The sequence below is a fragment of the Pogona vitticeps genome, chromosome 2, assembly GCF_051106095.1.
Source record: "Pogona vitticeps strain Pit_001003342236 chromosome 2, PviZW2.1, whole genome shotgun sequence".
Classification (NCBI taxonomy): Eukaryota; Metazoa; Chordata; class Lepidosauria; order Squamata; family Agamidae; genus Pogona; species Pogona vitticeps.
This window is the reverse complement of record NC_135784.1, coordinates 122,466,692-122,479,285: the sequence shown is the minus strand read 5'-3', so window position 1 is coordinate 122,479,285 and position 12,594 is coordinate 122,466,692. Positions and strand designations below refer to the sequence as shown.

The following is a 12,594-nucleotide window of genomic DNA, read 5'->3' as shown; positions in this document are numbered from 1 at the left end:
TGGTTCACCCAGAACCCTTAACTTGAAGCACAGACCCTGAACCTATCAGTTCTGGCTAACCAACAGACACCTGAACCTATCAGGTTGGTACTCTGACACACAGTAGTACCCTGTCTGACACACAGACTCCCACAACAGCTTCTTCTTCCCAGCTGCTGCTTCGTCACATCCCAGTGTCTCTCAGCATCATCTCTCTCACCACACAGGCTTCACATTTATATACAGTACAGCCCCTCCTCCTGATGTCCCGCCTTCCACTCCCCATAGGATGGAACTTTCCCTCCAAACCCATGACAGACAGGTAACATCAGTGCTGTATGTAACACCTCCCCTCTTTATAAGTTGTTTTGTAGGGGGAAAGCTAACGTGCTTTTCACCAAAAAACAACCTGAATAAAATACACAACAACAGTTATACATACCATATTATACTTACTTATACTTACATTCTAAGTTAAACCATAGCAAATAGGCATTTAAACATTTACCATATACAATACATCAATTTACCTTTATTCATACAAACCAAATTCAAAACCAGGTACATTTAACTGTTTGTCATCATTATATACACATAGTCCATGTTTCTTTCGCCGTCTTCAATCTTCAGGTCTTCTTGATAAGGCGTCAGCAACACAGTTCACTGACCCTCTGACCACCTTCACTTCAAAGTCATAGTCCTGTAGGTTTAAAGCCCACCTCATAAGTTTGCTATTGTGGGTTTTCATTGTCTTTAACCATTGCAATGGTGAATGGTCAGTGCACAGAATAAAATGTCTTCCCCAGATGTAAGGCTTGGCCTTCTGGATCGCGTAGACTATGGCCAAACACTCCTTCTCCACGGTTGCCAAATGTCTCTCACCTTTTTGAAGTTTCCTACTCAGGTAGGATACTGGATGCTGGTCACCATTCTCATCCTCCTGGCACAGAACTGCTCCTACCCCGCTGTTAGACGCATCGGTGTAGATGATGAACTCCCGGTCGAAGTCTGGAGCACGCAGCACAGGATAGTTGATTAACGCCTCCTTCAACCTCTGGAACGCCGCCTCACAGTCGCTGGTCCACGGGATGCGGTCATCAGCCTTCTTCCTCGTCAGATCGGTCAGCGGAGCCGCAATCTCGCTAAACCTCGGGATGAACTTTCTGTAGTAGCCCACCAACCCAAGAAATGATTTGACTTTTTTCTTGGTGTTGGGTCTAGGCCAATCACGAACAGCTTCTATTTTGGCCTCCAGGGGTTTTATCATTCCTCCCCCTACCATGTGACCCAAGTATTTTATTTCTGGGCTACCCAGCTGACACTTGCTGGCCTTTACTGTTAGCCCTGCTGCACTTAACCTCTGCAGCACTAACTCCAGGTGTATCAGGTGATCTTCCCAGGTATTACTGAAGATCCCTATGTCGTCAATGTAGGCCACTGTAAAGTCACTGAGCCCTGCCAAGGTCTGGTCCATCAGCCTTTGGAATGTGGCTGGTGCATTTCTGAGACCAAAGCTCAGGACTCGAAACTCATAGAGACCAAAAGGGCTGCAAAAGGCAGTCTTTTCTTGATCCCTGGGATCAATTCTTAATTGCCAATATCCCTTTACCAGGTCCAATGATGAGATGAACCGACAACCCCCTATGGTTTCAATCAGGTTGTCCAGCCTGGGCATTGGGTAGGCATCAGGAGTGGTTACACGGTTTAATTTCCTGTAATCGACACAAAACCTAATGCTCCCATCAGGCTTGTCCACAAGGACTATCGGAGAGGACCAAGGACTAGAAGAGGGGACGATTATGTTCTCCCTCAGCATCTCGTCCAGCTCCTTCCGCACCTTGTCCCTGTAGGGTCCCGTTACTCGGTATGGGGATACTGCCTGCGGGGGTGCATCCCCTGTGTGGATCCGATGCATCACTCCCTTCACTATCCCCGGCTTGTTGGAAAACACCTGTTGATATTTACTAAGCAGCATTTTTAGTTCTTGCTGCTGGTCTTGGGTGAGTGCAGGACTGATCTTTACCTCCTCTGGGTTGTATTTTACTTCCCCTCTACCCTCCCAGAAGGGTAATTCCGCTTCCTCACTCTCAGCTGCTTTTATCGCGAATAAAACCCTCTGTTCCCCTCTGTAGTAGGGTTTTAGGGCATTCACATGAACCACCCTCCTTGCTTGGTTCTCCTCCTGCTCTATTAGGTAGTTCAGGTCTGACATCTTGGAAATGACCCTATATGGTCCTGCCCATTTGAGCTGCAGTTTATTCTCTCTGCAGGGCCTAAGCCAAAGCACTTCCTCCCCTGGGTCAAAGTGCCTCTCTCTAGCTTTGTGGTCATACCATGTTTTCTGTCTGACCTTCTGAGCTTGCAGGTTTTCTGCTGCCAGCTCTAGATTTCTCCTTAGGTCATTCATCAAGGTGTCTATGTAAGTCACAACGTCTTGTGGGTCATCCTGGGTGATCTGCTCCCAATCTTGCTTGATCAAATCAAGGGGCCCTTTCACCCCTAAGTGTGCAGCAAACATGTCAGAGTGACCCCTTTGTAAGATCATGGGGCGATACTTTTCAGGTACCACCAGCTGACTTCTGATCCCATCTCCCCCTTTTGAGATATTCCTCATGGTTTCTCTATATAAAATCCCCTTTTTCTCCAGAAATCTCACTGGGGTTTCAGGTGTTAGCTGGCCGTCAGTCACCTGTTCAAAACACTTTTTGAGAGTGGCGTCTGCCTTTTGCTCCTGTCCAAATCTGCTGTCTGTGGTTAAGGTTTCCACCACAGCTTCTGAACTCCCCTCTGCTTCCGTCTCTGGCTCATCATTACCCCCCTGAACTGTCCCTGTGGTGGCTTGTGAGCGTGTAATCACTAGCACCCGTTTCACATGTTCAGCCAGGTCATTTCCCACGAGCACGGCTGCTGGCAGAGTCGATGAAATCGCTAGCCGCCAAGCTCCCCTCCAGCCTTGAAAGTTGACAGGTACCTCTGCTACTGGCAGAGAGATTACCTGCCCCTCAATCCCTGCCACCTTCATGCTCTCATTTGGGATTATAAACTCCCTGGGAATAATATCTGGATGGCACAGGGTTACCTGGGAACAAGTGTCCCGCAGCCCCCTATACTGACGGTCAAGTATTCCTACGTCCACCCCGGCTGTCTCAAACAACTGAGAATCTGTTTTCACCAGCAAGCAGCGCTTTACCTCCACAAGAGGACCATTTTCCTCAGCCTGATCAGCAGCGGTAGCTGTTCCAGACTGAGTAGCCATGGCAACAGGCTCCCTCAGTGACACTGAGCCTTGCTCTTTCTGGACACAGAACATAGCTTTTGGCTTGGTCCCACTAGAATTCTGAGGCACCATTCCTTTTAGCTGCTTTAATTTCTCACACTCTGAGATTAGATGACCCTTTCCCTGACAGAAATAACATTTTCTGGTGTATTTTGATTCTCTCTCATCTTGTTTTGGTTTTCCCTCCAAAATCTGAGGTCTTTGTTTCATGTCTGAGGGCTTCCCTTCACCATGGGCCCCTCCCCCTTGCTGGCTTTTCCCTGGTCCCTGAGAGTACTTGCTGTAGGTTTCTTTGGGTTTACCCACAGATTTCCCCTCACCCAAGGGCTTTCTTATTTGGGAAATAAAATCTGCGATCTCTGCGGCTGCTGCCACAGATTTCGGTTTCCTTTCCCTCACCTGGAATTTCAATTCCCCATGCAGGACTGAATAGAACTGTTCCAGCGCTATCAAATCTTTAAGCTGCTCATAGGTCTCTGTCCCTTCCTGCGATAGCCATTTCTCAAGCAGCCTCACCAATTGGGCCCCCACTTGGGTAAAAGTCTGTTCTGGTTTCTTGGTGAGGGACCTGAATCTTTGTCTCAGCTGCTCTGCATTTATCCCATGTCTGGCAAACACCAGTTTTTTAAACTCTGCAAAATCTTTCATCAGTTCCTCAGGCATCTCGGCATAGACCTCAGCCAGGCTACCACTGATTAAAGATCGCATGATGGTCATCTTCTCAGTTTCCCTCACTGAGAAGTCCACAAACGCTCTTTCCACTAAGGAAAAGAACACCTCGGGACAATCTCCCTTGTGGTACACAGGGAATTTCTTCAGGTCAGCTTTAGATAATTGGCCTCCCTCAGAATCCCTATTGTTATTATTGTTCTGGTTCATTAGTTCCAGTTTTCTTAATTCAAACGCCATTTTCTCTCTCTCCAATGCCAATTCAAATTGTCTCTGTTTCTCTCTTTCCCTTTCCTCCATTTTTTCTCTCTCTAACCTTTCCTCCACTTCAAATTGCCTCATCCTCAGTTCATGCTGTTGGGCTAGGAGTATTTTTCTGAGTTCTGGGTTCTGCTCTCCTGTGCTGTCACCTTGCACTGAGCCAAATTCATCCTCAGAACCTTGGTCAATCTGGGGGTCTTTCACTTCACTCATTTCGGCCATCTGGCTTCGAGTCAAGGGCATAATCCCCCCTCAGAACAGGCTGCTTTAAAAGTCAAGCCTCAAAATAAAACGACCACTTTTTTCCTTCTTGCCTCAGAACCAGCTCTCCCTAGAGATTGCTGCTGTTCTTCAGCACTAACTTGCAACAGTATCGAGTCAGAGCCTACCCCCCTCTGCTGGGCCTCTCAGCTGGCAAGCTAGCTCACTGTTACTACGCAGTTTTGCCTCAGCTTTTTCCCGCCAAAACTAGGCTGCCTCAGAGCACCTTAATCTAAGTCTCCCCAGTTGGCACGTTCTTCTACTAGCGCACCTCCCCGTGAGGTACACCTAGAAGATTACCTACGCGCCTCAGACTGTCCCTGACTAGACCCCCCTTGCTCTGGGCACACTTGCCAAGGCTTTGCTGGACCGCTGGACAACTGGACCAGTCGTATCCCACACGCTGGACACCAATCAATGTGACAAACCCAGACCTACTGGGATCTGCCACACAGTTACACTAAGCTGCCACCAACCATTCCCTTTAAGAAGTCACACAGACCAGGGATGGATTTTTAAACAATAAAAAGAATAAGGTTTATTTTAAATACACACAGGGAAAAATAAACAATCAGGTGAATAAAATAAAGTAACGTGGCTTATTCTCACTCATACAAGCATACAGTTTGGTTCACCCAGAACCCTTAACTTGAAGCACAGACCCTGAACCTATCAGTTCTGGCTAACCAACAGACACCTGAACCTATCAGGTTGGTACTCTGACACACAGTAGTACCCTGTCTGACACACAGACTCCCACAACAGCTTCTTCTTCCCAGCTGCTGCTTCGTCACATCCCAGTGTCTCTCAGCATCATCTCTCTCACCACACAGGCTTCACATTTATATACAGTACAGCCCCTCCTCCTGATGTCCCGCCTTCCACTCCCCATAGGATGGAACTTTCCCTCCAAACCCATGACAGACAGGTAACATCAGTGCTGTATGTAACATAGCATTCTAGGTCTCATTCCCCAAAGGAAAACAATGTGTTGAACTTCAACATCTGCCTGTGTTTTTATGAAACACTTGTACAAGTAGTCAGGAAGATTTTGGAGGAAGTGGATTTGCTTAGAGTGTGGGCCTTTCACATTTTACCTCAGAAATGGGTACATGGCAAATATTTATTGCATCCACTTCTGCACTTGATGACACTGAGGCACAGTCTTTTCCCTCAAACAGGAAGCTGAAATGCCCAGAAGGGAGTTTAATATAGCTTTTTCTTGGCCTTGACTCTGTCATGTATTTCCTTCAGTATTCATGGAGTGTGAAAACAAACCCACAAACATACATTCATCTTGCATATTATACAGTAAAAATGGCTGTGTGTTAAATATTCTAGCTAGCAAGTAGCCGCTCCTGCTATAGTATGTGACATACGCCTGACAGAGTAGCTTAGCGTCAATCTTAGAAGTTTCCTTTGAGGGGAGAGCGTGTTTTTCAGTAAAGTCATTTAATTCTACGCTTCTCATAATCCAGCCCCTAAATTCTTATAAAGTAAACTGCCCTGTCTAGACCAAACCAATAGTTTTGTGGTAACTGGAGATAAATGTCTAAATATTAATTATATCGATAACCCAGTGAGGGAGTCTAAATGAATTCTGCAGTTTGAAGGTGTAGCTTATAGAGAAGAGAGTGGCCAGAGCTTTGAAGCTGTACGTGTCAGAGCGGCCAAGCAAGGGAGTGTCCTTTCTACTGGGGATTTTTCTCAGGTTCTTACTGTGAACATGCTCTTCTGTGTTAATATGACATGCAGTTTTATGTGGATGTTAAACGAATTGGGGGCAAGGTGGTATCCTGAAAGACATGACAGTCCAACAGCCGTTGTATCTCATGGGGTTGGGGGTTTTCCTCTGGCCCTGCGTCCTGAGTGTGCCCTGCCAGGAAGAATGGCAGTCACCAAAAAGAGTATCTCCAAGTCCCATCCCAAACAGTGACTCAGACAGCTATCATGGCTGATATTTGTGAAGGCTACCAAGAGGTCCCACAGAACTGAGAGAAGCACTTCCCCGCTGTCTAATTCCTGGTATAAAATTGCCTACCAAGTTCACCAAGTAGTTTCTCTTCCATAATGAGGCTTGAAGCCAGATTGGAAAGAAGTCTCTGTAATCCTTCTCACCTGGAACTCCTAGACCTAAAACGCAATCCACATGCTTCAATATTTTGCCCAAGAACTGAATATTGGAAATTGGCTGAGGGCATAGAATAGGGTGTGTTTAAGAGAAGGTTAAAAAAAAAGTGGTCCCAATACTCACTTTAAAAAGTTCCTTGTAACATCAGTGATCACTAGTATTCCCACCCTTTGCCATTTGTGGAACAGATCCAAAGTGTAAGTTCATACCTTCCTCTTTGCTCTTGGCAGAGGAAGAGCTCATGCTGGTCACCCCCATTTAAAAGGCCAGTGGTGCCAAATGCTGCAATGTGTAAATCCAAGGGTTTGGTGAATCTACATGTGTAATAATTCTGTGTACAAATGCAGCCGGGGTAACACTGATTCAGAAGCTTTGGGGGGGGGGGAAGCATATTCCTGTTTCGATTTCGGCACATGTACTTCCATTCCATGCTTGATTGTCACACGCTTTCTTTGCAGTTTTACCCTTCTTCTCCCCTGTCTTCTTTGCCCAGCAGAGAAAGTTGAAGCCCTGCCAGACCAGGTGCAATCAGAGTCTCGCAACCGGATACGGGTGCGGCAGGACCTGGCTTCCCTGCCTGCTGAGCTCATCAACCAGATAGGGAACCGGTGCCATCCTAAGTTGTATGATGAAGGTGACCCAGCTGAAAAGCTGGAACTTGTGATAGGTAAGAGAAGTGCCTTGATCTGTGCACTGTGTGTGTGTGTGTGTGGGTGTAAGTATGTAGGTTTCAAGTTGCACATAGGTGGTAAGAAAAAAATCTCTGTTATTTCTTGACTAAGAGTCATTCCAGTCTAAAGTACTAATAAAAGTGGCACCCACTGGTAGCTGTGAGCAGGCTCATGCTAAGCATTGCATTTCATGTGCTCTTGGAGGCTAAGGGGAGCCAGCTGAATCTCATCATAATTACAGTCCTGTGCAGGCATTACGGAGGTATGTACATCGGATATGAGGTGGAAGGCACTGCTTCCATCCCTCTGTCTCCAGTTCTATCACCTACACAATGTATGGAAAGGGACAGTCCGAAACATACTTCCTCCGCTAGCTTTAAAGCAGTGGTGTCCAACTTTGGCCCTCCAGAGGTTCTTGGACTTCAACTCCCAGAACTCCTGGCCAGCAGAGGTGGTGGTGAAGGCTTCTGGGAGCTGTAGTCTAAGAACATCTGGAGGGCCAAGGTTGGACACCACTGCTTTAAAGCCTTCCCATGTGGTTTGGAACTTTGGGAGTGCTGAGGTTCTGACTTGCATGGAGAGCTTCTTCAGATAGCTCTCCACCTCAGACTGCTGCCTTTCAGAGTGTTGAGGGCAACATGAAAGGACAGTGGAAGTAGCTAACCCACTCTCTGTCCCTGGGCTTAATTTAGACACAAAACAAATAAGGCTTGCATTGTATCTTTTCAACTCTGCAAAACTGCTGAGAACCGTGGTGATATTTGGGTAACCTGGACCCTGCCCCACTTTGGAAGTGTTCTGTTTCCTCAACGTTTACTCCCCCTTTCTCTTTTCCTTATCCAGGTACCAATGTGTACATCACTCGGGCACAGCTGATGAATTGTCACGTCAGTGCTGGGACGCGGCACAAAGTGTTGCTCAGGCGGCTACTAGCATCCTTCTTTGACCGGTGAGTTTTTCAGGAAGGGGAGTAAGGTTTTCTTCCTTGCCCCTCTCAGGATCCCTCGGTTCAAGAAGCCTTGTCAGAGTGAGGAAGGGGAACCAGTACTTCGGATGAAGCTAATTGAAAATGGAACTGGTAGTGAGGGGAGGGAAGCTGCTAGATATGCAGTCTGTTGGGTTTATAATTGCTTTCTCTTTAACTGCTTGCCAGGAACACCCTTGCCAACAGCTGTGGCACCGGAATTCGCTCTTCCACCAATGACCCTAGCCGGAAACCTCTTGACAGCCGGGTGCTGCATGCTGTGAAGTGTGAGTGTTTGTTAAGGAGATCCACCAGTGGGGATGGTGGGAGTGCAAGGGTAGATGATCAAAGCCTTCTTGAGAGGTAGGCAGTGAGGTTGTGCATTTAGGTCTGTTTCCCCAAGACAACAGGTTGTAACATTGCAGTCTGTCAGTCTCTAAGGTGGCATTCTGGTCCCTAGTGATCACAGCAGAAGAGACCAATTTTGTTCTGCATTTAAAAACTTTGGAAGGTGGGTCCTTTTATCCCAGCTGATGCTGTGCTTGTGAATTTGATCATGTGTTGTTTATGATAGGAGTCTTTGTGGGCTGGAGTGGGTATGGCTCTTATGAAACTTTGCCTAAGGGCTGTGGGAATATGTCCTATTGCTGTTCAAGTAGCCCTGATCATGGTGTGCATTTTTTTCCCCTTGTTTAGTTTATTGCCAGAATTTTGCCCCCAACTTCAAAGAGAGTGAGATGAATGCCATTGCTGCTGACATGTGCACAAACGCACGGCGCGTAGTCCGTAAGAGCTGGATCCCCAAACTGAAACTACTGATGGCTGAGGGTGATACCTACACAACCTTCATCAATGACACTGGCAAGATGGAGCCAGACATAATGGGGGTGGAGCACAGCTTCGAGACGGGCAGCCATGATGGTGACGCAGGCACCTCCAGCGAGGGCCTCCAGTAAAACCTGCCCACCTCTTTTGTTTTTCCTCAGTCAGTGGTTTTTATTTCCTAATCTGATTTTTTGTAGAATTGTTTTCCACCCTTTCCCCCCCATTTCCTTTTATTTTATTTTTTGTTGTTGTTGGTTTGTTTTTGTTTCTGCAGAGGGGAAGGAAAGCATTTCACTGTTTCCTTTTTTTAAAGATTCTTAAACATGGGCCTTGTGTCCTTCATCACCACAGGTAGTAGGAGCTCAGAGGGGAAGCCCTGCTGATGTAAAGGCAGTGCTGGCTGGCATTTTTCCCCCCACCCTTACCCTGCCATTCCTCTATCCTTGTGCTATGAATTGTTCTTAGACATATATTCTAATAGAAAACCATATTGAAAACCAAATCCATTTACAAATAAAGGCCATGATCCTTTATTCATGATCCAGGGAAGTATTGTCTCAAAGTGCTGCCTCTTCCTTCATCAGATCTAGTTCTCTCCCAGAAAGGGCTTTGACTTGGGCTGATCGTCAGATCTTGCTCAGGTCCATATCAGAGAGTTGAAGTATCCTTGTGCCATGAGAAATGCAAACAGAGGCGGGATTGAACCTGGTGCTGCTGTCATATCAGCCTCCCCTTCCTCAACTGCCCTCCTGCCTTCTCTCGCTTAGGCACGTTCAGGTTTACACAGAAAGGCAGTCTCTCCTCTGTCATTGTAAGTATCCTTCCCTACACACACATAGATGCCCTCTACTTTATGTACTCCCTGAGCCTATGTATTTTCTCCACTCTTGTAATTGTGTTTAAAAAAAAAAAACAATTGAAGTACAACTAAGTTCAATTATGACCATAACTTAAGGATTGCTTCACTCCTTTTCCAATGTAACTAACAGTTTCAATTACTTTTACAGTTACAGGGTGCGTATGTCCTCAGCTACTGTATTTGAAGCTGATTGGTTTTTTTATAAATCACTTAACCAAGCCCTGCCAATTCTGTAGCTGCCCTTTATTTGTCCAGTAAGTTTGGACTGCCTAGCTTGGCTACCAAATTGGTAACATATAGGCCAAACCAGTATAGTAGAGCAGTCATCTGTTGTTTTCAGTGGTACAGGAATCCATGAAGCTAAGAAGGTGAATTGTTTCTTAAATTTTATAAAAAGAGGCATAAATTTAAAAAATATGCATCCTCTTCTGAGGTGGCTGTGAGGCCTTCGGTTCTCCCAGCCCTAGCTACCATTGCCTAACTGAAATGCTGGGGTTTCACCTGGGCTGCAGCTTGTTTATTAGCTTTCAGTCAGAGTGTGTGTGTGTGTGACTCTGTGGGTACAAGGCCAATACACGTTGTCGTTCTAGAGGCGAGCGCAGAAAGGCTTTTGTCGGGTTCCCTCTGCTGTCCCAGTTGGGAAAGGTTCCTAGAGTGTCACTTTTTGCAGTGCTGTCAGTCAAAGGGCTAGCACCCTCCAGTCTGTGCTGTCGGATGTTGGTCAAAGAACTAGCCGTCTTTTCTGTTTCTTTTATACCAAAGGTCGTGAAGGGCAGGAATTGGTTTCGGAAAGAAAGGGCAAAGGCCAAAGGAAATATAGCACCCCTTCCTTGGCTCCATCAATGCCAGAAGCTCCCCAGCGTGTGGAGATGTTGGAGGGCAGTGTCCATGTCTCCAGGCCAAGGAAGGGGTGAGCTTAGACTTTCAAGGCCGCTGCCGCCTTCAGTTCTGTATGTAGCTCCCCTAGCCACCAACAGATACCTAACTGCAATGTGACATTTCACCTCTTTTCTGCCCCCCCCCAATTTTTCAGTCTTGATCCCCCCCTTTTTTTTAAAGGTTTATGTGAAGTGTTTGATCCATAGTATGTATCTCCCGTGCTTTGGTATCTTGAAATGAGAAGAAAATGGGGCAATGCAGGAAGTAGGGACTCTGGTCCAACTGGATGATCTTTAATTATGACTGGAGTTAAACTCCTCCCCTTTTTGCTTTTTTGTGTGTGTATGGTGTAAGATAAAAACGCATAGTCACATTGGAGGAATCTCTCTCCTCACTGGAAATATTTTTAAAATGTTTATTCTTACTGCAAATGAACGCCTTTGTCCCAGCACTGTATATCTTCCAGAAAGAGCCTTTGCAAAATTCTCCAAACCTTCTGTTTTTAACCTTCCTTTAACCCTGCTATTTCAGGGAATTCTAGGGTTGGGGCTGAGTTCCTCAAATGCTCTTGCACCTTAACCACTGTCAGGACCGTGTCATGTAGATTCCTTTGTAAATTAAAGCAAATTGGGCTAGGGAAAAAGCCCACTGACACCCCCCCCCCAAAAAGGGTTTGCCATTGGGTTTCTATCCTTGTTTGTAAAGGGATGTGACTTTGAAGAGGCTTTGTCATCTCTTGTGAAATAACCCCTTTATCAACTTTTAAAACAGGTGTAGTAGATAAGATCTGCTCTGCTTGGGTGTGTTTCACTTTGAAGAGTTGCAGTCATCAGAATCGTCCTGTTTCGTAAAGAACAGAATCTGTAGCAGAAACATCCTGTCCTTGATGCAAAATTGGCTGCTCTTAGAGACATCTCTTTGTTTGGGGGAGGGGGGGTTGGGAAAAGCATATTAATGCCCCTCATTAAGCACTGGTTGTTAGTCTGTGTGTATAAAGGGAAGGCTGTTTTCAGTTGTCACAGACCAATGTGTTCAATCATTTTGTGGGAGGAGGAAAAAGAGGAATCTGCGGTGACTATTTCATGTATTAATTAGGGTGGTTAGATGTTTCACAAGCAACATGTACTGTACTGAAATTCTCCTTTTTAACAGATTTTATTTGTAATTTGGACTCCTGAACCCTGAGAAAATTTCTGCAACCTTAAGGATCAAATACTAAGCAATATTTGCCTGGAAGTAGGTTCCATTGAACCCTTCTCAATGTAACTACTTCTGAAGAGGCAGATGATAATAAGATCTGCACTGCATTGATACATTTTGAGTCTCAACATTTTGGCTAGAATGCTGATCTGGCAGCTTGACAAAAATGATCCCTTTAATCTTAAGACATGTGTCTGATTTGCGCATCACACAATAGTTAATAAATTGCTTCATCCTGAAAGAATTAGTTTCTACTTCAGAGCATGGTGTTGGTTTTCTTTTGTGTAGGGTTGGCAGTCCAAGTACTGTACTGTAGTTGTTTCTAATAATCTCTTGAAAGCATTTTCTTTTCCTGCCACTGGGGGGAGACAAAGGTACACAGGAAGGTACAACCAAGCAAAAGGGGTTTTGTAAATTTTGCTGGATGCTGAACACCTGAGGATGCTGTGGTTTAGCCCAGGAGGCTGCTCTTGCTGTGAAATGTTTCTACAAATAAGGCTGGCTATCATCGAGATTTACTGTAGCTAATTTACATTACAAATTTAAGCCAGTTCTATATAGTATTGGTTTCATTTGGGTAGCTTCCTGCAAAGGATCCTACAAATGGCAATTTGTTGA

The 12,594-nt window shown here is 45.7% G+C and overlaps 1 protein-coding gene across 1 annotated transcript in view; it reads left to right on the top strand.

Moving 5' to 3' along the window:
* The window catches only part of NACC1 (nucleus accumbens associated 1), a 32,402-nt gene extending 20,170 nt beyond the window's left edge, over window positions 1-12,232 (top strand). Inside the window, 4 exon segments of the mRNA XM_020800364.3 lie at window positions 7,072-7,245; window positions 8,093-8,198; window positions 8,403-8,500; window positions 8,910-12,232. Coding sequence (XP_020656023.3) covers window positions 7,072-7,245; window positions 8,093-8,198; window positions 8,403-8,500; window positions 8,910-9,169 — 638 coding nt within the window. The 3' untranslated portion in view covers window positions 9,170-12,232.
* The last annotated feature ends 362 nt before the right edge of the window (window positions 12,233-12,594 follow it).